Genomic DNA, 26917 nt, shown 5'->3' with positions numbered 1-26917 from the left:
TCCTGTGGATCCTCAGGTGAGTCAGGATATTCATGCTTTCGAATATTCAAAAGCAAATAATTTATATTCGCTAATCTCAAGCTTGAAATCTCATGATATCTTTAACGCTGGTTCGTGATTCTTGGGTATAATAGCGTCTGCTAGTTAGAATGATTTTTTGACGTGGGACTACGTCTTTGTTTACTATACTGAGATGCATTCTGTAAAATTGGAAATGAAACTGGCAAATGTTGCGTCAGATTTCAAATGTTAATAACAACATAACCACATGATGGACAACAATAACCATGGATAGATAAAATGTAGAACAATTTTGTAATATGCTAGTTATCACTCTAATTTCATTGCTAAGCGGTAAAATTGATACAGAGTTTCAATGACAAATTTACGCGAATAATGAACCAATTACATGCGAGCATTCCTAGCACAGACGACGTGAATGGACACCATCCGTTCCCTGTGACATTCTCTGTATCAATATCGAAATAATAATTGACATTGTCTCCCCGTCCCAATAGGTCAATTTGTTTTTGTTTCCATGAGCTTAGACTAATATGCTGTCTCGAAAGTAAAAGTTCTTCAAAAAGTTTGAAACAATCCCCATTCTTGAACAATTTATAAACCACCTTTCAGAACTTTATAAAAACTGATGTCTAGAAAGAAAACATGCCGGTAAAAGCAACAGTACCAGTGAAGTAAAGAACCGCAGGTATTTCGTCGTCTATGATTGCAGCGGTACTCTTCTATTCGTACATTTCAGCTGTACACTTCTATTCGTATTGCAAAATTAGCAAGTGGTACACTTTTGTTCGTACCTTTCTATTCGTGTGCAATCGAGGAAAAACTGCAATGCTGCTGTTGATGGTGATTAAAAGTTTATCTCATAAATATCATTACCATTACTTTCAAAATAATATGGCTTCCATATTATTTTGAAAGTAAGATCCATATTATAGATTTGATTTAATCAGAGTTAAATAAGACAAAACCATTCAATATGATAACGTAAGTACTATTGGATTTGGTTTTTGAGGATATAGAGTTAATTCTGACTTTGACGCATTACGAGAAATTCTTGGTGCTTCTTCAACAAGCACGATATGGTTGTGCCTTGTCAAATACATGTTGTTTGCACAAAAAATACTACAGGCATAATATCGCCGAATATAAACGATATTCTTTCGAGTGTTGTTGAATATATTTCAAAAATTGATTTCCAGGGGAGGCTGAAAATGTAAATACGTACAGTCGCTGAGCAAACACATTGATTTTGTCTGCAGACTCTGTATATTTTGTAAGAAAAATCCCCTAATTACAGTGTTTAGTCCCACGTCACCATTTCATACAACCCTAGGGCTGTATACCTTGTAGTATTTTGGTTTTTAGAAACGAGGGCTAAATATTTCTAACCGGAAATGTACTTCAAACTATGATCATATTGTATATTTTATAGGCATTCGAAATTTCCTGAATGTGATTTTAATGATTTCATGTTAGTTATAACAAAATTCTCGTTTTTTTCTGAAGATTTTTCATAATTATTAAGAGGCGAAAAACAGGTCACATTACTTGCCTCGGTTCCATATTTCGCCCTGGGTGAATCTCTATACACTGTTTTGGGAATGTGTTGTGTGCCTAATTTTCGCCCTGTGTGTCAATAACAATTAAGTGAAAAATAATAACAACGTTTTCGCCTTGCTCGATTGTTTGTTTTCACCTCCCACTTCTTGCTACAATAATAATGATTTGATAGCGGAGAGTACAGAATACGGTAAAAAAGTGGCGCTGGTGTATTATCAAATTGCAGATTTTTCAAAAACATCGATTGAAACAAATAAGAGCTTTTAAAATCTTTTTCCGGGGTGGGCGAAAAATGGATCCTTATGTGGGCGAAATTAGGATTTTCGGGGTCGAATTTAGGGGTTCGGACACCCCTCAGGAAATTTCTATTTAACTCGATTAGATAAGTTATTTTGGCTGTAATGCAAACCGAATGCACAACACAATCTTTTTTGTGCATTATACAGTAAATACTGCACATCGTCGAAGTAACACATCAGAATGTATAACGTTTAACTGGTTAGTCATGAATGAAGTGGGCGACTTATGGGTCCGTTACCTTACTGAAAATACTCACATTAGAGAATCTACGATCGGATTTTCATTCACCTTGGAAATCTTTAACTTCAAAATTCCGATCCATCCGGTAATGTTATCGATGGGAGGCACACATTCAAATTCTAAAAACGACTTTAACGTGAGATTTTTTTCTAGAGAAATACGGCTTATCAGTCTTGACTCTAATATGTTTTATGTCAGACGTTTCGGCCTTTGAATTTGGCCTACCTCAAGGGATAGCTACAAATTTATTCAAACAATCATTTTAGATACATGAGACATTTTTAAACTCTTACATTTTTTCGTCAAATCATTCACATAAAGTAGTACTGTTTCTTATTTAGTTACGTTTGTAGGGTATATCCTACCAGGGACTTCTTCTTCTAGGTATCCCTGTACGCGCAGTCAGCGCGGAATTAAAATACCAGATTAGAGCTGATAATAATTAACTTTTATTTTGTACATCACTGCTTAAATATACCCTGCAGGTAACTCAGAGCGAAAGGCTTTTCCCCTTCGATCCGGTCACCACATACCTAGCTGTTTTGTACTGGACTATGGCATTTCTTGGCCTGTCTCTTTCTTGTGCTTAACTTTTAGTACAGATAATTAACTACTTGAGAGCGCTATAACATGTGCTCCAAAACACGTGCGCCAGCGTGAGCGCTAAGAACCCGCGCGTGAGCATGGGCGACGCTGAGCGACGTTACCGTTTGTCGAGTTCTTTTTGTTTATTCAATGCCTCGGTGGCTTTAGTGACTATTCATCGCGGAAGGGAAAGTGTTTTCGCCAACGTTTGCATAGCAGAACCGTTCGCTGTCTTCAAGATTTCCTGTTTTCTTTTACAAAAATGGTCTTGTTTTTAGTGGGCAATGGCAGACGGCCATGTCCCGGTTTTACACTCTACCTGTTTTAATTTCATACAACAGAAGGCTTACTTTCTTTTGGACTAAGCAAAAATGTACCGTATGACAAAATTTTGCGTGACGGAACATAAGGTATTTTCTGCGCGGGGTGTGACGTCACACGTTAGAAAAACATTTTACACAATTAATAAACAACACAAATATTGTTGGGAGGTACATTTCGCCTAATGTTACCTAGCTTTCCCAGAACCGAAAACGCCATTTTGCCATTCTTTTAAACTCTAACCTATTAATTCCGTCGCCTTCCAGAAAATACCAATATTGGTAGCTTATATACACTTTCCACAATTTTCTACAGTTAACACAAATCGGTGGTCTTGTATTTACGTCCACCTTCTTTCTATTAAGAACACGTATGCCACGTTTGGTGAGAATCGATTGAAAGTGATGGTGAAACACCTTCTATATAATACATTAAGGACACAAATTTCTACATAACACAAAAAATAATCAAACAAATCGAACCAAATTTGGCAAATGGTGGTTTTTGAAAGCCAAAAATAATATTGTTACGATTGTTTGACCTTTCCTTCTTGCCTTGCCTCGAGGAGGTGCTACATTCCGATGCGGAACTTGACCTTCTGTTTATTTATATACAGACTTCGCACCCGACTGCTTAGTGTACACTTACAGGACAACTGCGAGGCTAGCGCTGAGATCCTACTGACACTAACAGTCTCTCCCGAGCCGAGACTCGAACCTACGACGACTGGCTTGTTAAGCCAGCATCGTACCTCGAGACCATATGGGAGATACAACGGTTGTTTGACACCCCTCCCTTTTCTGGAAGGGAGTGGTTCTATACAAATAAAACATATATTTCTGCATAACTCGAGAAATAAGTAAGGGGCCATCCACATACCACGTGGAAAGCTTTGGGGGAGGGGGCTGGCTAATGTCCACGGTCCATAAATTTTTTTTTAGAATTTATATGGGCAGTTGTCCACGGAGGGGAAGGTGGGGGGTCAAAATTGTTAAAAATCTGTCCACGTGGTATGTGGATGGCCCCTAAGTAAATGAAACCAAATTTGGCAAATGGAGGTTTTTTGAAGCAAAAAATATTTCTATGTAAGGGTTCTAACAACTAAAACATGAATTTCTGCATATGAGTGCGTCTTGAACTGTCCTACAGGTCAGACGTGTTTTCGGTTGCTTGTGGATTTTGACTGCCTATAGCTTGTGTTCTGTCAGTGTGTCTTTTAAAGACTACCTGAAAGTTATTTCACATCAGTCTTTCTCAAGACTACCTACTTTTGAATTTAACATTTGTTTTAACTTTTTTCGTATCACCTGAAACGGCAGGACGAAAAAAGAAACCACGCATCGCTGCGGGGAGGAAAAGAGAGGCATCTCTTTCTGACACTTCGAGTGTCTGTTGTGACAATCCTTTTGGTATTTTGCCTGAGCAAGAAGCTGGTGAAACGGAAGTAATTTGTTATGAAACTATACAAAATGTTAAATATTTAAAAAAGGAGAAAGTTCCACTTATTGTGGTAACTATTTCTTCTGAATTTAATATTTTCAAAAAGGAACTTTCAACGTTTGTTTCTGACGTTAAAGTTACGTATCAAATTGATCGTAGAGGAGAATGCCGCTTATTGGCCGACTCTATAAAGGGTCGTAATCGCCTTATTCAGTATTTAACTGAAAAGATGTATAAATTTTTTATTTATTGCCGCAGCATATTTTCCATTTCAATGCACACGCGAGCACAAAAATTATTTTAAAGGTGATTTACAAAAACTCACCAGAAATCGTTCAAAATTTTTTATAATCGGCGATTTTAACGCTAAACTTCGTTCATGGAATAATAATATTCAACGATTGTTCTTCAGGATACTATTCTATTTTGTCTCCGAATAGTCCTATATGCTTTTCTTCTGTAAGAAACCCATCAACAATTGATTTGGTGCTAACAGATCAAAGTCATGTATGTAGTGATTTGATCACACATGCTGACTTTGATTATGACCATCTTCCAATAACTTTTTCTTTATCACATGAATCAGTTTTAAACCCTATGAGCTCTGTTTTTAATTATTACAAGGCTAATTGGGGAAGATACAAAACTCATATTGAGAGAAATTTCAATAATGAGCTTGATTTGCAAAACGAAGTGAATATTGATTCCGCTTTGGAAGCATTAAAATGTGCAATTGTTGATGCCAGGAATTATTCTGTTCCAAAGGCTCAAGTGAAATTTGATTCACCAATAATTGACGAAAATCTTGAACTTCTAATTCGTTTGAAAAATATCCGCAGACGTCAATATCAACGTTCTCGTGACCCTGTTTTTGAAACTATTTATGAAGATTTACAGAAAGAGATTAAACATAGATTTACTCTTCTGAGAAATCAAAATTTTGTGCAAATAAAAATCGTACCAAAAAGAGCAAATATTTGCGTCGTCTAATACCTGCTTAAAGTTGAAAAATTGAAACCATATTCAAAACCTTTTTGGAAGCTGTCGAAGATTCTTTTGAAACCTTCAAAGCCTATTCCAGTTCTGAAAGATGGCGAATGTTTTCTTGTATCCAATGAACAAAAGGCTCAAAGACTTGCTCAGCAGTTTGAGAGTGTTCATAACTCGAATTTGAATTTTGTGAGTCCAATTGAAAATGAAGTCACACGTCAATTTGATTTAATTTCTTCCCAGAATTTTCTACCTGCAGAAATAATTGAAACTAACTTGAATGAGATTAAATCAATTATCAAAAATATGAAAGCACCTGGTGACGATGGAATCTTTAATATACTAATCAAACATCTCCCTGAGAGCACAGTGGAATTTTTAGTGAAAATTTTCAATTGCTGCTTCAAACTTGCATATTTTCCCAAATTATGGAAAAATGCAAAAATTACTCCAATTTCAAAACCGGATAAGAACCCAGCTGAAGTTTCAAGTTATCGGCCAATCAGTTTGCTTTCTTCAAAAAGTAAACTGTTTGAGAGAATTATTCTTAACAGAATGATGTCACACATCAACGAAAATTCAATTTTTGCAAATGAACAGTTTGGATTTCGCCATGGGCATTCCACAACTCATCAATTGCTCAGGGTTACTAATATGATACGAGCTTACAAATCTGAAGGTTATTCCACTGGAGCTGCTCTTTTAGACATAGAGAAAGCATTCGACAGTGTTTGGCATAAAGGTTTGATTGCGAAATTGCAAACGTTTAATTTTCCAATTTTCCTAATCAAAATTTTAAAAAATTATCTTACTGATCGAACTCTGCAGGTTGTCTATCAGAATTCAAAATTTGATAGATTTCCTGTCAGAGCAGGTGTACCTCAAGGTTCAGTCTTGGGTCCAGTCCTGTACAACATATTCACCTCAGATCTTCCTGATTTGCCTCCAGGATGCACAAAGTCATTGTTCTGGGATGACACAAGCATTTCCGTAAAAGGAAAAAGTCTTCGTGTCATATGCAGTCGATTGCAGAAAAGTTTAGATATTTTTTCTTCCTACTTGCAAAAGTGGAAAATCTCTCCCAATGCTTCTAAAACTCAAATGATAATTTTTCCGCATAATCCTAGGGCTTCTTTCCTCAAGCCAAACAATAATCACAAACAATGAATGGGGTTATTTTAAGTTGGTCTGACAAGGTTAAGTATTTGGGATTAATTTATGATAAACAACTTATTTTCAAAGAGCACATTGAGAGTATACAAGCCAAGTGCATCAAATATACGAGATGTTTATATCCTGTTTATATCCATTAACAGGAATTCTAAACTTTGTTTAAAGAACAAACTTTTGATTTACAAACAAATTTTTAGACCAGCAATGCTTTATGCTGTACCGATCTGGTCAAGTGGCTGTTCAACAAGGAAGAAAACGCTCCAAAGGGTTCAGAATAAAATTCCGAAAATGATTTTGAAGCGTCCTCCTTGGTTTGCTACACTTAAATTACATAGACTTACTGGTGTTGAACCATTAGAAGCTATGTCGACAAAAATCGTTGCAATCCTTAATTGCTACGATTAGCTCTCTTTATAGCAAATAAGTTAGCAATTAAGTTAGTTGTAAGTTGACTTCCCCTTTTCTGACAAGTAGGTTTGAATCCCTACGAATGATAAGTCCTAATTGCGAAAAACCTTTTGAGAAGTCACCATTTGTGATTGGACACACATACTCATTATTCACTAATTTTTATCATAAATACTTAAGCTACTAACAAATCCCCCCCTTAAAAAAATGAATTTCTGCATAAGTCAAGATTTCATTGAGCAAATGAAAACGAATTTGACATAAGGAGGTTTAAAGGCGCAAGACATATCTTTGATAGTTTGATACCCTTCCTCTTCTGAAAGGGAGGGCCCCCTACGAATCAAATATAATTTTCTACATAATTTTGAAACTAGTCAAGCAAATGGAACCAAATCTGGAATGTGAGGATTTAAGAATACAAGAAATGTTTTGCTGATTTGATACCCCTCGTTACTTTTGAAGGGAGGAGGGTCCAACACAAATTTCTCAACCTTTTTTCCGGAAAACAACTTCAAACGATCGAGGTGATAACCAGAGGCCAGAAATTAGCTCTACATGCCATTTTGAGATCCAAGATGGCGGCTTCTACTCTGGAAAACAGCTCAGGAATGCTTAGTACCACCCAATATGGGTATTTTTGTATTCGAGAAGATGCGCGGGAGCCAAAAATTGACCACAAATGTCATTTTGAATCATTTCACGAACACCATAGGGGCCAGCCTTGGGGGGGGGGGGGCTATGTAATGTCCACGGTCCATACAAAATTTCTAGAATTTATATGAGCAGTTGAAAATGCTTATGTGTGGACCAAGTCTTAGACCTTGGATATTTGGTTTTGAAACAAAATGGCGTCTAAAAACATCGAAAATTACCGATTTATCAAATAACATGGGTGCAAACTCGGGGAAATTTATTTTTGCATCAAACTATATCTATACATGGAAGCCAAGAGAAAAAATGTAGCACACGATTTTGGTGGAGCATAGATCAAAAAATCTCAAAAAAACTCTTCGTTTTTCACAGTTCGATAACGGGTTTTCCAAATAGATAGAACAAACACACAAATTTGCGAGGGAAATTTAAATTGATTTGTCGACAATCGGAATGCGCTCTTGCAGCTCTTATTGGCGCGTGTGCACTTTGCTGCAGTGGTGATGTACTACTGACTGCCAGCCAATTTGATGATACAACCCAATTTGGCACTCAATGCTCCCCATCATTTTGAACCGTCCGTTGATTGTGAAGGGAGGAAGCATTGTCACCGTTACGTAATTTGAGCCTCATTCATTAATGTGGACACATGTTGCCATTCTCTCGTGTGCGTGCGTGTGTCCGAGCGCAGCAATCGGCACGAATCAGTAAGCCTGAAGCGACAGAGGATGAGGCGGACTTTGTTGAAAGCTTAGTCCGGTGACGTTGTTGGACTAATTGATCGAATGAAATCGAACGGATTTGCCTTCTGGTTGGTGTTGTGAGTAACGAAATTAATGTGTAATTATGAATGTCGAGCTGAAGCACTTAAGCTAGCTTATTGCAGGTGTAATGATTTCTGTCCTGTATAAAGTAACATTTTACTTTTTAAAGTAAACTAGCTTGAATTAGAACAGTCACAGACATTTTTTTTTGTTGGTGATAGGAAAGTTCGTTTCTGAGTCTGTAAAGAACAGACAGATAGACTTTTTTTCTCTTTTGGGATAATTGCATCTTCAATTGTTGTAAACTCCTCCTACAGTCCAATGTTTTGCCCTATCCTTCCACTACTCGAATGCAAATCACACGCGCCCGCAGTATCACTAGTATCAAATCCGATTTATAATATTTCATGCATCCTCCCAGCGAAGTAGCACAGACTGAAGTTAGCAAAAACGATCTTGTAATTTAATAGTCTAGCCCGGCTGTGGCGTTTACCGTCCGTTCGTCCATCCGCCCGCTTGAGTTCAACGGCAATCGTCGGCGTGCTTTCCTATGGGCGCGCTAGCCTACGACGAAGTTGTAAAACAGTAGTCACAAACTTTATTATACCGTCATTAATCATATCATTTGTAGCGAAGCGTGCTCCCGCTCTGCTTCAGGCCCCACAGTAATGCATAGTGCTGCTGTACGGCCGACTGAGGTTGCGTTCTGCCTGGGGGAGATGCTCACAGAAGATTCACACGCATTCGGAGCCGTTCAGGTTTATTTGGGTGGCTCTAGTAGACTGACTGCCACTGTGTACCAGTTGTGCAGAATAGCATACGAAAAGTTTTCTCTACTACCGGTAGATACCGATCGATGATGGTTGGCTGCGTTTGGATGGTAGTAAAAAAAAAGTTGGTGTTTTTGTTTTGTTATGCTTTTCGATAGCTTCATATGCTACAACGTTTCAGACCGGAATTGGGATGTAAAGGTTTTTTAAAGTTTGAGAGAACTGTTCTTTAGCTGACTGGTTTTTGAAAACAAAAATTTCGTATTCTCAAATAGTACGCATGCGATATGAGATCGCAGTTGTCTCAGGGCACGCAGACATCGAGTTGCAAAATGTAAAAAGTCAAAAATCTAATTCTCAATCCTCATGCCTTAATGTCAACTTGCTCGCTTGTAAATTTTTATACTAATATAAGGCGTAGCCCTACACGAACAATTGGTGTGTAAGTAATAATTGCAAATATTCAATCTGAACTTAAAGTGGAAGAGAGCTAAAAGAAAAAAAAAACTTCTTAAAGTAAGCTCCAACAGTTTGAAGATGAATATTTCCAAACAATATTTCATATTATAAGCAGTGAAACCAAAAAACACCCCTTGCATGTGCCTGCAACTCGCCCCGACTACGATGATACACTTTTACATATTTTTTTTTCTAAATATTCAACTGCAAATAAGCTCCTCAGTTTTTCGCAATACTCGCAATTAATATGCTGTTCCGTTGATGTTTATGCCCCGCTGGTGGTTGAACGGGATAGTTTGATACAAAATGAAGTGCAACCGAGGGAAATACGATCATAAAGTTGTTCGAAAGGCTTCCTCTGCACGGCTTTGGGACGCGCAAACCTTGACAGTTTGGTTGACCAGGAAGCCGGAAATGTTGGCAGGGCTGTCGTTGGGCGGAAATTGAGTGCCGCGTATGTACACTGCACACTGTTGTGCATTTAGATGCTGCTTCGCAGATTTTCTAGGCACTGTAGTAACTGGTAGGTCCTGAAGGGAATCGACAGATAGAGAGCCGTGTTGTTCTATTGATGAAAACTTTTAGGCTCATTCCGGTGTTGAATTCCACTGCGGCCTCTGCCGGTAATTTTGGAATCCATACAAAAACTTTAGCATGTTTTTCGTATGGTGTGGTATGCTGCCTGTTCCGGTGCCAGCTACGAAAACATGGCATTAAAATGAACTTCCACGTCGCTCCTATGGTTTCAGTTTGAGTGGTTGGAAATTATTGAATAACAACCGTTCTGTCTGTTCTAATGTTATTATAAAGTTTTTTGGCTTCATTCCACTTGATTCCACAGACAATAATCAGCAAAATAAACACATGCGCGGCAATCAATAGCATTTAGAACTCCCACAACATCGAGAGCTGCAATAATCACTTAAGTCCAGTTTGTGATTGTGAATTTCATATCAACCAGTAATTATCTCTTCAATCTGAGCCAAATCTGCTACAGCCACAAAAAGTGTCACTCACATTCCCGTCGGTAGCCACGCAATCGTCCCGTTTCCGATACATGTTCAAGAATGCGTAAACATAGTCCAGAGCATCGTCATCGTGACCATCACCACCACCGCCATCATCATCGTTTAATACCAGTCAAGCAAACAAATATGTATCACTATATCGCGCATCCCCGGAGTTAATGGTTATCGTCCGCCTTCGCCATATCTCCTCTCCGCGCTTGTTTTCCGAGAGCCACGGCAACTGCGAGCGAACAGCTTTAGGATTAATTTCGACACAGGATACACTGAGCATCGAAAATTAATTCAAACGTGTAGTGTTTATCCGGGAAGCGGCGAATATGGCAACGGTTTTCGCGAAAGCTGAGTGTTAATTGTAGGATCATCAAACTGTTTACCAGCTGTAGTCATTTAGCCAACCTTTGATGCTTCGGAACCAAGCTTTGCAAAGTGTGTTCTTTGGAATTCCCTTTTTTTTTTGTAATTCCATGGATTTTTCCGGAGCCGGGATGATGCTTAAAAGCTTATCAGCTCTGTAGGTAATTTTGACATTCATGATGATGGCTTCCGGTTTCTGGAAAACAATCTAAAATTGTCTAATATCATCTATTACGGGTATTACCGGAAACAAAATGATGCCGTTCTCAATCGTCTTTTTCTTTGTTACGAACTGTCCATGAGAGATAAAGGTTAATTTGCAAGGACTGAGTGGCTTCGACTACAAAGCCCTGGAATAAAATGATGCCCAAAGGCTGGAAATCTGAGATGACGACTCCTGGAATCTGTGAAACAACCTAAAATTGCCAAATACCAAATAAGAATATCGATTAATTTAGTTAAAGTGATAATTGAATTGTAAGATGTGATATATGGCCTATTAGTTGCGCAACTAAGTTCTCACTATTTGTCAATAGACAACGCCAGCAGTAAACAAACCGCTTTGACACGTTAGTGATTCTGTTGTGGCGTCAAATAAATTAAGTTTTGCGAAAATGTCTGGTTTCGTGCCAGAAAAAAGGTGTACGGAAACAAATTAGGGGCCATCCACATACCACGTGGACAGATTTTTGACGATTTAGGTGAAGGTTTCAATGTGTATTGTTGACACTTTATAAGTTGCACTTAGCCTGCTATTGCACTAGCAGTTGCACTAGTCTATTGCACTAGCGTTGCGACGATGGAGTTGGAAGAACAGAAGAGACGTAAAGAAATTTCGCGCACATACCTCAAAAATCCAAATCTTTCTCATCGTGCAATCAGCAGCTTAGAATTATTGTATTAACGCGTTTCAAATCGATACAACGAGTGTTTTTTATCATCGACCGGAAAAAAGAGTGGCCAAAATGGATCTCCGTATAGTGCAAAGAATCCCAAGCAGGTAGTGTAAGCTTTTAAGAGGAATCCGAACAGTTCAGGAAGAGATGTGGCTAAAAAACTATATTTGAGAGAAACATTCATTAAAGGTGCGAAAAAAACGTGACGGATTACATACATGCAAAGTTCAGAAGGCGCCGAATCGCAATAAACGGTAGATTACGGTGGCGAAAACACGTGCACGGAAGCCCAGACATAGACAAAACCACATTGCCTCGTTATGGATGACAAGACATAGGTAAAAGTAGACTACCGGCAGCTTTCGAGGCTTCGGTACTCTACCGCTCATCATGAATTCGAAGTTCCTGGGGACGTTAGTAAGCAGGTGTCAAAGTTTGCCAAAAAAGTACATGGTTTGGCAAGCAATTTGCTCGTGTCGAAAGCGGAGCACCTCATTCGTGACAACCGGGACGGTCAATGGGCAGGTATGCTTGAAGGAATGCCATCGCACATCGACAGTTAAAATAAAGTTTATCGAAATGTTGCCACACTAAACACACTAAATTGGAAGTATTGCTCGATAAGAATCCATGCCAAACGCAGGGACAGGTTGCTTTGGTAATCAAAGTTGTTTTAATAAGCCATATCCAAGCGATGACTTACATTGTTTTTTCATTTGTGAACAACTGCTCCAGCATGCTTTTTTCATCGCTTCGTGACGGGTGGTGAAAAATGGAATCATTAAAGCAACCCAAAAAAATAAAAATATTTGTGAAGTGAATTGTGTTGAAAAGGCAATGAAATATAACAAATTATTCATAGTTTTGAATCCCCCTTTAGCTAGTATTGCATATTGTTCAATGATTTTTCTCGTAGGAATTCTGCATTTTCAATACAAAAAGCCAATCTCGACTGAAATTTCGTATAGTTACAACTTTAGATGTACATCTTCTAAATATATTTGAATAATGGCGTTGGAAAAAGTTTATTAAAGCGGGCAATGTATGCAGTTTGCGAGGATGCGGGTTCGAGTCCTGTCTGGACGAGGGAAAATTTGTTCTAAGCCTAAAAGTCACACCTTCTATTCCCGTTAATTTTCGCATCCTCGCAAACTGCATACATTGCCCGCTTTACTAAAACTTAAAATGTAAGTCATATGACAAAAATGAAATTAGTTCGTAAAGTAAAAGTTTATTATTGAAATTTGTAGCATATATCAAGATGGCATGACAAATAATTTTTTTTAATTCTTTTATCACTAATATTTAGAAGTTATTTTGTGAGTTCGAAATCCAATTTGTGGTAATTTGTGGTTTAGTGGTTTCCGAAAAATTTTCAAAAAACTGAGTCAAGTCATCTTGAAACATGATTTTGCTTCAAATAAATCGGACAAGTAGTCTAATAGACTAGCACGTATACTCTATATTGTTGTGCTTGTGCTAGCTTGTTATTGACTCATGAACCGAAAGCTTTCATTAGATTTTGTAAGAAAAAATTACATAAAATACCATATGAATTCGTATTTTGATATTTCATGTTAGTGTAACATTAAGTATTTTTTCGGAAGTAAATGTAATAAAAACAATAGATATGCTTTGCAGCACTACTACTGAAAAATAATCACTCGAATTTGGATTGTTCACCTTTGAAAGCATCGTAATAGAAATTGACAAGTTGCGGGCGCACATAACATCTTCGTTTCCGGTATCCTTTTGACCAATAAATTTACACACATCCATTTTGCGCCTGGTTCACTACCTGAAAAAGCAAGTGTGTTGGCTTAGTTCCCCGAATTCAGATATTTGCCATATTCCTACACGCACGCTCAGTATAGCAGTGACGAACTCCGCTAACAGCCAACGCCACTAGTGGCCAGCAGCGTCAACAACAAACAAACAAAACGTAGAACTTCCTGAACAATAAAACACAAATTTCTGTACAAATGCTAGTAATTATGACGTTAAAATTACATTTTCGTGAACCACAAATTAAGAGCTTTCGATTGATGTATATATCATCGTTGTCCGATTCATTTGAAGCAAAATCATGTTTCAAGATGGCTCAGTTTTTTGAAAATTTCTCGGAAACCACTTAACCACAAATTACCACAAATTGGATTTCGAACTCACAAATTAACCACTAAAAATTGGTGATAAAAGAATTAAAAACAATTATTTTGTCAAGCCATCTTGATATATGCAAATTTGTAGTATTTTATTACACTTATAAACGCGTACCCGGCATTCGAACCAAAGTATTATATCGCAACGCGATGTTAGCGCTACGAGGTCGTGTTCATGTTTTTTAAGTTCTATCGATGTTTATGAGAGGTTTAGGTTAGTAAAGCACGCTCATAAACTATTCAACCTCTTACGATTAAGTGCACCCAACACAAACGGGGAACATTTTGTTACTTTGGTGCAACTTTTTGTTACTTATTGTGTATTAGACCGCGCTTTATACACAAAGAGTATTAACCAAAAAGTAACAAAAATGATGACGGCCACACGCTTGTATGTGTTTCCGCAGGAGAACATACAGCCAAGAACCGCAATGCATGTGTTAGCAAAACTTCACACGTTGCATTTGTATTGATGCAACGATCAGGTTCATTTCTGTCCCCTTATTCACACATAATGAGAATCTCATCCGTCAACCTCAAATGTCTAATTAGAAACACCACTTTTTCGTTCCCCAGTGTTTACTTGAAATGAAAATATGCAATACCGTGAGCCCAGAGTTGCGAATGTCGTTCGGGATGGGTACGAGTTTTGTATCTTCAAACAGGTCCAAATGAGTTTCTATTAAGTACACTCATTGCGTGTTTTAGATAGCTTGCATAAAGGCAAATGTTTGTGTTTTTCTCTGACGCAGTTTAAAAATCATGATGTGATCCCAGGACGCATTTGAAGTCTTTGAAATCATCAACGTTTGCATACTGTATGACGGGAAAAAATGCTGCTTGGCAACTCTTGTCATATTATTTCTTTATTCCGTATGCGTACAACAAACTAATACACGCACACCGGATAAATTGCGATGACGGTTTGTCTTGCCGTAAGTTAATGTACAGCTCTAAGTAGTGCTGTACATTAACCTGCGGCAGGAGAAGTCGCCCTCGGAGCGCATGTACAACATATGCGACGGTGTTGTTTCTTGACTGGAGATGGAAAGGGAGCATTTTTCGACAGAGAAAATTTTGCATGTGGTTGAAACGTCCATTATTAAATAGTCGTACTCCCGTAACACGTGCTAAATATGTGACAGTATGTGTTGTTACTTGATTGGAGATGAACTTTATTGCTTTTTAAGTGACAGATTTGTTACCTAAAGAGTCAATTCACGTTATTGCTAATTAAGTAATATGGAAAAATTTTGCGTGTGGTTTAATAACGTGTATCAATATCTCACAACTACCAGTAATTAAGTATGGAAGATAGCGGAGCCGTCAACAAGCAACTAGTATAAAATATTTTGTGAAAATCCATGTAATAATTGAACGAGCGATTTTGAGCAATTAAGGAAGTTTTGGATTCCTACTATGTTCTGTTTAATGATAATTTAATAATAAAATTTAATGCCGTCATTATTACTTTTTTCACCATTTTTTGTTGTTCACATAAACAACAAAAACAGTCCTTATCAGAATCACCACAAATATGACTGAAGAGTTTAATCAATAACGTTCTACTTAGTCTTTTGCCGTAAAGTTTTCGTATTTCAGATACAATCATCCACTTTTTCTTTTACTCATCTTTTTACTAACTAAATTTCGTACTTTTTCACTTTCATTCCCAGTGACGAATTTGCACATTCACCCACCCATACTAAATCATACAGTCATGTATTTATTTACGCATTCACCCACTAACTAACACATTCACTCTCTCATTTACTCGTTCATTTGCTTACTAATTCACTCCGGGCGACGAAGAAAAGAGATGTTCAAAAATTCTAGTCGATTTGTGACGTAGGGGTAAGGAGGATAGGAAGCTTCGTGAAGTCACATGATGAACGTTTGAAAATTAAAAAAAAAATGATTCGGAAGAACGTTATCCTTTTTTTATCCACAACTTCTTGTTTTATAATCGAACTGGAAAATATATTACAGGTCTTTTTTTCATTTCTTTACTCATTGCCCAAAAACAATACAAGATATCGACCTCATATCATTCACATTTTCCGTTTTGGACCCAAAGTAATCACATATTCATTTTCAATTTCCGGTGCAAATACTGAAAATTTAAAATATTGATTTTGGTCCCCAGATTGACGGTTTTCTTCGTTATATATTTACTTCAAAAAAGTCCTCACGCGGTCTTATACATACCTGGAACACATCCTTCGCGTAAAAAGAAGACCTTAATGTAATCTGCTGTTTTCGATTTAAGGTATTTATTATTTATGTTGGTTGTTATTTCGACTGAGCAGTCACAAAAAAGCAGAGCGACTCATTTTATACTGCCCGACGTTTCGTCACTGATTAGTGCCTTCTTCAGGGGACACTGTGGCCTTTTATTAAATTTTTTGTTAAAAGTATTTGGCAAAAATGATTAAAAATCTTTAGCAAATGATTTTTTTCATGCGGACTTCAGAATTTACGCGGATTTGTTTCGCGGATATCGGAGTTTACGCGCTACGTATCCGCCACGTAAGAAAGGCTTTAGTTGATCTCCGCAACGGCACATATTGCATTTTGTGGATAGGTGATTCTTATGTAAAATTTCTCGCTGATCACGTTGGTGATATCAAATTTAGAAACAAAAAGGGGGTGTCTTAGAAAAAAACGCAATTTTAGTTTTCAAACGCGAAAATATCAATACTGGCAACACTGTACGCAAAATCTGATAATGCCATTTGATGGAAAATTTCGAATCCTTTAAAAATAATGTGTATCATTGTCTCTAGTTCTGACGGTCTCTGAGATATGATGTTTTCCTCTTGAACATGGAAGATGATGTTTTGTTAGGCGGGTGCCTAGCGTGGTTGGTAACGTTTCCGCCAACCACGCTCGACGCCTGGGTTCGAATCCCAACGCCGACATAGGTGTTGATGGTTGTGGGGTGGCGTGATCCATTCTCAACCAACTCAACTGGTCTAGAATCAATCCTAGCCGACACCGGGAAATTTTCTGAGGCGAAAAATCTCTGGGATCACGCCTTCCATCGCATGAGGAAGTAAAGCCGTTGGCGCCGATCCGTTAATCAACGGGTCGTAAGTTAGGGTCCTGGGTGGAGTCGCCACGCAGGCGTCGGTGATTGGCACAACAACAGTGGTGGAACTAGACCGACGGAAAATAAGTGAGAATGAAATAATGATGTTTTGTCAAAATAAAAAAAAGTAGGAGGTTGTATCCAAGACACGACCGCATAAATGACGTAGAACTACGTACACTATTAACAAATGCATTGAGTGTTTCCATACCCTAGTAGCACAACTGTTTTTATCAAAGTTTTATAGCGCTTTTTTGGCTGTATTGAGCGCTATTAAACTTTGATAAAACCAATATTTTTACTTGGGTAATGAGTTATAATGTCTACTAATGATGGGTTATGAATTTCGTGAACCGGTTTCAGCAGTTAGCAGATCGTGCCGAGTAACCATACACAGCACACACACACAAATCATACCATATCATAGACACACACACATCATACCATATCATTATACCATACACACATCATACCATATCATACACACATACACACATACACACATGATACCATATCATATACACACACCAAGCAAGCGACCAATCAGAGGACGTTATTTCTATTTCAACAAGGCTTGACAATTTTCAATAGTGCAATAGTTTGTAGATTCAAACAACATTTTCCTGCATTTGGGCAGATGCGTGTATAATTTTCCAATCGATTGCTGCAAGAATGAAGAAAATCGGTTGAAAACCAACCGACCTATAAGCATTTGAAAAGGGACAAATTTCGTCCCAGTTTTTCAGTTTGCATCCCTGTGTGGTATGCTAAAGTAAAACATAGTTCTATGCCAAAAGGCATTTTGTTGTTCAAAATCGGTTGCTGATCGCAACCTTTGTGCTGCCCCAACAGTGGGGGAGTTAAGATACACGGACAACATGCACTGTGGAATTCACCTTCTGTAAATTAGACGGCCGCGACAGATGTAACTGCTAGAATCCGCACAGAATGCTTGCTTACGTTGTCAAAAATTATTAACTTTCAATGACTTGTTTATTTGCCTTGAAAAAAGGCATTTTGCTGTTCAAAATTGGATTTGGTGATGACGATCTTTATGCTGCCCCAACAGTGGGGGAATAATGGCAGTTTGGCGAGGCACGCTGAGAAGAACCGCGCTGCTACTGAGACGTGATGACCAACCACAACGCTAGTGATTTATTTAATTTGAAGGCAAACACAGGCGCAACCCGCTGTTACTTCTGACTGCTGTATCTGCTTCTACTGCCGTCAACGTTGTGGACGGTCCATCCAGCTCACCTTTCGACTAATGAATGTAGCTAGTTTTCCCAGAAACACTCTTTTATAGCCGAAGGGTGCTACGTAATAGGCCACGCCTTTCTGTTCAGTTGTCTAATTCTCTAACATTCTTAAGACGAATTATTTCACAATTCGCATTCGATATTTGTTTCCAGCGAATAAACACCGATGGTGCTCTCACACACGCAACGGTTTCAACCCGTATTTTATTGCGGTTTGTAACATCAAGCGATTTCGTTTGCTCGTTGTTGCGTGTTGCATCATGTTGCAACTTGGCAGTTGGGAGACGACGAAATTCTGTGAATGCTGATTGATTAAATCGACTTCATATTAGCTCTGCCTATTCGAATTCGTTCGAATTGCGTTCTAACAGGGCAGTTTGTTATTCAAAATCGGTTATATTGATCGCAGCCTTTGTGCTGTCCCAACAGTGGGGGTAAACTAAAACTAAATAAACTACAACAGAATTTGATTGCTAGGATCCCGCGAAAAAGTTTGCTTGTGTTGATGCTAGGAAATTTTCACCCTTCAATTACTTGTTTATTTGCCTTGAAAAAAGGCATTTTACTGCTCAAAATCGGTTGCTGATCGCAACCTTTGTGCCTCAACAGTGGGGGAGTTAAGATACACGGACAACATGCACTGTGGAAGCTATTTCATCTTCTGTAAATTAGACGGCCGCGACAGGTGTAACTGCTAGAATCCGCACAGAATACTTGCTTACGTTGTCGAAAATTATTAACTTTCAATGACTTGTTTATTTGCTTTGAAAAAAGGCATTTTGCTGTTCAAAATTGGATTTGGTGATGACGATCTTTATGCTGCCCCAACAGTGGGGGAATGATGGCAGTCTGGCGAGGCACGCTGAGAAGAACCGCGCTGCAACTGAGACATGGTGACCAACCACAGCGCAAGTGGTTTATTCAATTCGAAGGCAGCCACAGGCGCAACCCGCTGTTACTTCTGAGTGCTGTATCTGCTTCTACTGCCGTCAACGTTGTGGACGGTCCGGTCCATCCAGCTCACCTTCCGACTAATGAATGTAGCTAGTTTTTTCAGAAACACTCTTTTATAGCCGAAGGGTGCTACGTAATAGGCCACGCCCTTCTTTTCAGTTGTTTAATTCTTTAATATTCTTTAGACGAATTATTCCACAATTCGCATTCGAATTTTGTTTCCAGCGAATAAACACCGATGGTGCTCTCACACACGCAACGGTTTCAACCCGTATTTTATTGCGGTTTGTAACATCAAGCGATTTCGTTTGCTCGTTGTTGCGTGTTGCATCATGTTGCAACTTGGCAGCTGGGAGACGACGAAATTCTGTTAATGCTGATTGATAGAATCGACTTTATATCAGTACTGCATATTCGAATTAACTGCCTTTGTAAAGGCGCTCTAACAGGGCAGTTTGTTATTCAAAGTTGGTTATGCTGATCGCAGCCTTTGCGCTGCTCCTACAGTGGGGGGTTTAATAAATAAAGTAAAAGTAAAAATTAGACAACTACAACAGAACTTGATTGAATCCCGCACAGAAGGTCTGCTTGTGTTGATGCCAGAAAATTATTAACCTTCAATTATTTTTTTATTTGCCTTGAAAAAAGCATGTTGCGGTTCAAAATCGGTTGCTAATTACAACCTTTGAGCTGCCCTAACATTGGGGGAATTAAGATACACGGTCAACATGCACTGTGGAAGCTATTTCACATTCAGTAAATAAGACGGGTGCGACAAATTTAAATTGCTAGGATGCAACACAGAATGCTTGTTTGCGTTGACAAAAATTATTAACTTCCAATGACTTGTTTATTTGCCTTGAAAAAGGCATTTTGATGTTCAAAATTGGATTTCCTGATGGCAATCTTCATGCTGCCCCAACACGGGGAGAATAATGGCTGTCTGGCGACACACGCTGTGAAAAACCGCGCTGCTCCTGAGACGTGGTGACCAACCACAGGGCTAGTGCTGCTGCTAAGGAAGGACGACTGCTGTTGTCGCTGTCTAGAACTATTATGAGCGGCTCCGGCAGAAACAGGCTCTTATATAGGCCAAATAGCATGTTTTCAATTGCAAGGTATATGATTCTGTCGACCGTGCTTGGGAAGCAATCATATAACGACCAATCAGAGGACGTAATTTTTGTTTAAACAAGGCTTGACAATTATCAATAGTACAATAGTTTGCATAATCAATCAACAATTTTCTACATTTGGGTGGATGCGTGTATAATTTTCCAAACAATTGCTGCAAAAATGAAGGAAATCGATTGAAAACAAACCGATTTATAAGCATTTAAAAAGGGACATATTTCGTCCCTTTTTCGTTAATAGTTTTCCTATTCACATCCCTATGTGGTAGGCTAAAGAAAAACGTAGTTCTACGTCAAAAGATAAACTGGAGGGCCTGCAATTGGCGGGGGTTGACAACAAATCATTTAATTTATTTTGGAGCGAATCGGAGAAGGTCGTTGCATTTGCCTGATCACTTGGTATTGAATGACTCCACTTCCACTTCCAAAGTGATCAAAATATGACGACATGGTTCAGGACCGGCCCCTAAAATAGAAAAATATCAATTTTTATGTATACATTTAAAATAGCTTTGATACCGTTAAACCATGGAGACGCATGGTAGTTAAGAAGCCAAAGGGCCAAATACTCTGTTGGATCGTTTATCTAAACAACTGGAGTTCATTGAAATCTTAAAAAAAAAATTCTGTTAAATGAATTCATGTTTTAAAAAATCTTTGCAAAAATGCTACAGGCCTACACACCCACTAAGTTTCATTTAATTCTAAGAGTGTATTGCCAGTCCATTGATGATTTAATGTGGAAGCTGCATAAGTTGCATCAAGTTTGAAATGGTGCTTCTCGGTTCTAGAAAGGGCGTGTAATAAGTGATAAATAAAAAAGTTGTTCTGCACCGCACATATTATTAAAAAAAGCAAGTTAAAGTGTAAGTCATTTTGTATCACACTAAATCAGACACCTTCTCGGTAGTGTTGAAGGAGCAAAAATTCATAATTCAATGAACATCACTTTCCGTAACCGTCATCGTTGCTTCACTTTCCATGTCATCATGCTTACTAGCATTCTGCTGCTGAAATAAAGACGTTATTAGGTGAAGAAAAATGATGCTGGCGTGCAACACCGGGGCGAAAACTGACGCGATAGAGGATAAATGAGCTGCGCTTCCTGTCTGGAAAGAGCAAGTTTTCCGTCTTCTAATTAGTAATTTCGTCATATTCGCTCCCCTCCTCTTGCCGCTCCGTTTTCAGAAAAGTGTACTTCCCCGAAAAAGTCGTCGAGAAACGACAGCTGTGTAACTCTGCTCATCAAATAATCTCGACGAAACTTTCGCTTGATGAGATGTCGAGATTGAATCGTTATCCTCCGATTTCACGTTGGGATATTTGATTCGGGATATGGGTAATAGCTCGTCACATGAATTTCGTTTCACGAACCTTGGAGTAAGGGAAGAACTGATTTTTGAAAATTGGGTCTGCATGCCACTCGTTGTTGGTTTTATCCTTCCAACCTCAAAATGTATATTTATTTTACATCATCAACAGATTTCAATCTCTCTAGTTCTATGACTGTTGAATTTTTCTTGTGGTCGCTTGCCTTTGCGAGTTTCTAGCGCAACTTCATAGAAACCATACCGCACACAAAAAAGAATCACTTGAACTAAAGTGCATCCTAATAGATTCCATTATACTTCCCTGTTCACTGATGCTTTTCTTTAGTAACTTCTTTCAGTCACTGTACTGCTCTCGAAACACTCGAACAAAATACCACTCTTTTATTGTGTTTTAAACCATGAACTTATCAGTACAAGCAAACAAAGGTTCACTAAGCCCCCGGCTCCTTCGGGCCCGTTATGTGAGCTGCTGTCCGTCAAGTTTTGGATAAATCACGCAAAAAAGAGCATTGAAGTAACACAAAAAATGCCATTAAATTATGCGTTGAAAAAGCTCGTTCTAAAACTTCCTATCGCACGAGAGTTACAGCGTTGGTTGGTTCCACCTTAACACTGGCTGCTTGTCCAACTGGATAAACACGTCCAGCAGTTGTGGGACGAGACTTGGCGGTGAACCCAGTTTCTGGGAGGAGAATCGCCACGATAAAACTTTTTGCTTGAACAAGTGATTGTTGTTTGACTTTTGGGGAAGTTTTCCGTCGAAAGTATGATGTGTACTTCTTTCCACTTTGTAAGGGAACCGTCGTTTTCGCTGTGTAGCGAAAGCTGTGGTTTCCTCAGATTTATATTAGGTTTGCAGGTTCTACCGTTGATCTACTTTTTTTTTCGAACGATATGTAGATTTCAACGGAATCTTCATCGTCAATTAACCGACGGACACTCAAATCTAGGTAGCTCGAAAATTGATCGATAGGTTATTTAGCCTGAAAGTTCTTTAATCACAAATGCAAGTTTAACATGTTTAGTATTCTCCTATACAGTGTTTGGTGAACTTTATAATGACTCGATTTGGCGTCAACAACTTTTTCGAAGGAAAATAAAAGATAAAATTATTCTTTCCATCGAATTGCGATCCTACACATACGTAATGGATGATCTACGACAGTGGCGTGTCATATTATTTTTCTTGCAGTCCGATTTGGAGTTTGTAACCAACCGTTAGTGTACAAAACGATTGCGAGGCTAACGCCGCGTTGCTATTGCCTTTATTGCGTGGTCTTCATCAAGCCGAGAATCGAACATATGACGACTGGGTTATCAGACTAGCATCGTGCCTCAAAGTCATCTGTGATCGCCTAATTATTTTTATTCGATCTTTCTTTTCGTTTTAAATTTATACTTCTTCTTATATATGGTTCAGGGTGACGCAAACCTGGAAAATCAGGGAATCTCAGAGAATTAATTTTTCAACCAGGGAAATCAGGGAATATCAGAAAAAAATAAAAAATATTCAGGGATTTTTATTAACTCTCGCGTTTAATAACTTTTCAACGCTGTACCAATCCTGACGAAATTTTCACAACTAAGTAAACAAACCTTCGCTGTCATTAGTTTCTCGGTGCGACAACTAAAGGCGCTACAATAAATAATATGAAACGGCCAAATACAAAGTGGAACAAACCTTAGGCTAGCTAAACAGCTGAAATTGCCCAGAAAAACAGTATGACGCGTTATCAAACGGTACAAGGAAACATTGACGACGATTCGGAAGCCTCAAGAATTTGAAGATCATCAAGAGGAATCCCAATCTGTCGGACCGTGATTTGGTCAAAAAATTCGGTGCTTCTCATAGTACCGTGAGAAGAATTCAACTCCGGGAAGGATTCAAGTCGCATCGAGCTAGCAAAGCTAAGAATAGCGTGGCCAAAATCCGTGCTTGGAAGCTATACGACGTTCGACGGATGTCTTTTAATGGACGATAAAACCTATATCAAGGCTGATTTTGGCTAGGTTATAGGTAAAAAATTTTACTTGGCAACGGCTCGGGGGATGTTTTAGCCAGATTTAACCAAAACCAATTTTGCCCGTTTATTCGATCCCACAATCATCGCGACCATATTTTGGCCAGATTTGGCAAGCTGTCATTACAGCTAAATCGTTAAAGAATGGTATGCAGAGAAAGGAGTTTAGTTTGTTCCGAAAGAACTTAACCCACTCAATTGCCCTTAGTTTCGCCCTATTGAGAAATACTGGGTAATCATGAAGAGGAGACTCAAGGTAAGGAAAAAGTGGTCAGAGACGTCGATAAGATGAAGGTCTGAGGAATGACCTGGTGTGCGCCGCCCAATGAGCTGTATTATAGGAAAAGCTCGAGGACTCCTTCGAAACCGTGACGAATAATTTTATTCGTATTTTTTCTTAAAATTATAAACAAAATGCTACGTTTGTGTGAGAAAAGATTTTTAATTCCATAATAAATAACTGAAACACACGCAAATGTTTTGTTCCAATACTATCTGAAGCAAGCTTTACCCTTTTTACATAAACTCTTTTTACAAACTAGTCGTCGCTCATATCACTCACCCTCAATACGGACTACGTTGTAGTAGAAATATGAGTACGGGAGAATATTGAAGAAAAACAATAGGAGAGAACTACATAAAAGATTGTCTTTTCTTGCTATCTTCAGCGACACCACTTACCGTGCAACGCACGTATTATTTAAATAAACCGTTGCGTAACACAGTCAATGGTCGATTCGAGAACAACATTCGAATTATTGTTTATCGCATGGCATGAACAGTAGAATGCCAATCCAAATCGGTTTTTCGAATTTCGTTAAGTGGTAGGTATCAAAGTTTTGTCTTCTCAAAAAATGTCCCCATTAAACTTCCTGCTCAATCGTACAGCAGTTTCTTTCCCAGAATAGTCACAAAGTTCCATTTTCATAGACAGACAGACATTCGAAGCATCCTTCCGTTGCGTATTCCGAAGAAGGATATTTTCTCGATATTTCTTCTCCGGCATAAACTACTGATTATTTCGTAATTTTGAATTTCAAGATGGCTACTTTCAGTAACTGCAAAACAGCGTAAAATGGTCAAATATCATAACATACGTGTGTTTTTACAAACCAAAAATGATAACCAAAGGCCGTGAATCAACTTCATATGCCGTTTAAAAATCTAAAACGGCGTGTTTTAGTTTAAGGAATATACCACCCGAGGCACTGTGGTCCAAAAAGGCAAAAAGTTGAACCTAATTCTTTAGCGCCTTCTAGCTTCATCCTAGGTTAATGATGGCTTCGGAACAATTGTTCGTTTGAACGAACCGCATCTTGATGCATCCAAAAGTAGTTGGGTGGTATCCATAAATTACGTAGCGTCATGAAAACAACATTTTGACCACCACATCAACCGAATGTAACAAAAAGGTAACCCCTCTACAAAAAGTGCGTAACGTTATAGAAGAACATTGCATTTGTCGCAGTGATTCACAAAATATTATTGAATATTATTTTTTGTCATCAATTTATAATCAATTAAAACTGCCACTGATAAAGGCTTTTGTCGATCTAGTTGCACTGCGCAGACACAACACATTTTTTCGCATGCGCTGGTTAACAGTTGTCATAGCAACAGATTTGCGCATTGCCGTATTAGTACTCGAGATGTATTTTGCCACTTAATTCTATCAAGTTGGCTCGCTTTCATGCAGTTATCGGTACTTGTTCTATTAGCCTTCATGTTTTGCGCTTTTCTGGTGATAGAGATGTCATGGAATAGGTAACGTCAACTATTCTATACCAACGTGTGTTACTTGGGATGCAATATGGCTATTTCCATACTAAATAAGCTGTGAAATATTTAAAATCATTTCAAATTTTGGAACGTTGTATTCCAAGCAACAACAAATGCAATCCTTTTTTAAATAAAAAAAATCGTTTGCTAATGTTCATGTTGATTAAAAAGCGAAACCTGGTACCAACACATTTTTCGGATATTCAAATTATATTTAACTGTTTCATATCTTCCATAGCCAAACGTAAAATACGTTCCGTTGATAAAACCCAAGGAACCTCAATATCCCCAAGATATCCGTGTTCCATAGATTGTTTCATCGCATCTAGAAAAATTTTAATTTATCAGAAATTTCATAACCAAAAAAATTGGGGATTCTTTTATATAAATCAAGTAAAAAATATCATGATACTATGTAACGAAAGTTTGAAGTGATATTTTAAGTAGTTCAGTAAGAAAAAACAATAGAATGACATAATACAACAGAAAGACAAAAAAAGATCCATTCGTTACGTATTGCTCGCTGTATACTTTTTCGTATTGTTAGAACACGAAGCTACTTATTTTAGCAGGAAGATCAAACACTTTTACCCCGCGAAATAAATTCTAGAGAAAACACACTTTTCGCTAACTCTCTTTCGACTAAACCCTGGACTATTTAACGCCTGCAGCCATAAATCAACTCTCCACAACTCCCGCTTCTCCCAGCTGGAAACTTTACACGCTAGTTTTCCCCCATCTATCGGACACAACCTTCTACCGACAGATTGTTTCGCCCTGGCCCTACCCCAAGAGCAAAAACTTTCCTCTTTGAAAGTTTTATGTGATGAAGATTGTTTTCTAACGTGTTTTTCTTTCTGGTTGCCTTTTCTTTTGTTGCTCTATCGTTCCAGTCCGGTGCAAAAATCAACATATCAGACGGATCCTGTCCGGAGCGGATCGTTACGGTATCCGGTTCCAGAAGTGCTATCTACAAAGCCTTTACGCTGATCACAAAGAAGTTCGAGGAGGTAAGTTTCGTTAGTTTTTAAAGCATGAAATTCTTGACCGGGTGAGATTTTCGTTTCACTATCATTTTTTACACTTCCAGTGGTGTTCACAGTTCCAAGACAATACTAATGCACAGGGTAAAACACAGATTCCAATCCGCTTAATAGTACCAGCTAGTCAGTGTGGTTCTTTGATTGGTGAGTTTCGCTGATTTTCCAAACGTTTGTCGTCACAGCT

At 38.3% G+C, this 26917-nt stretch overlaps 1 protein-coding gene across 21 annotated transcripts in view; it reads left to right on the top strand.

Moving 5' to 3' along the window:
- Positions 1 to 26917, top strand: part of LOC129722887 (poly(rC)-binding protein 3) — a 577573-nt gene that overhangs the window by 443181 nt on the left and 107475 nt on the right. For all 21 annotated transcript variants that reach the window (XR_008727673.1, XM_055676723.1, XM_055676721.1 and 18 more), the window contains 2 exons: positions 26584 to 26700; positions 26781 to 26877. Coding sequence is in view for 20 of the 21 variants with exons in the window: in XM_055676723.1 (XP_055532698.1) it covers positions 26584 to 26700; positions 26781 to 26877 (214 nt within the window). In the remaining variant the exon portion in view is untranslated. The remainder of the gene's footprint in view (positions 1 to 26583; positions 26701 to 26780; positions 26878 to 26917) is intronic.

This window comes from Wyeomyia smithii, chromosome 2, assembly GCF_029784165.1.
Source record: "Wyeomyia smithii strain HCP4-BCI-WySm-NY-G18 chromosome 2, ASM2978416v1, whole genome shotgun sequence".
NCBI lineage: Eukaryota > Metazoa > Arthropoda > Insecta > Diptera > Culicidae > Wyeomyia > Wyeomyia smithii.
Note: the sequence above shows the minus strand (reverse complement) of the source record. Positions and strands in the feature narration are given on the sequence as shown.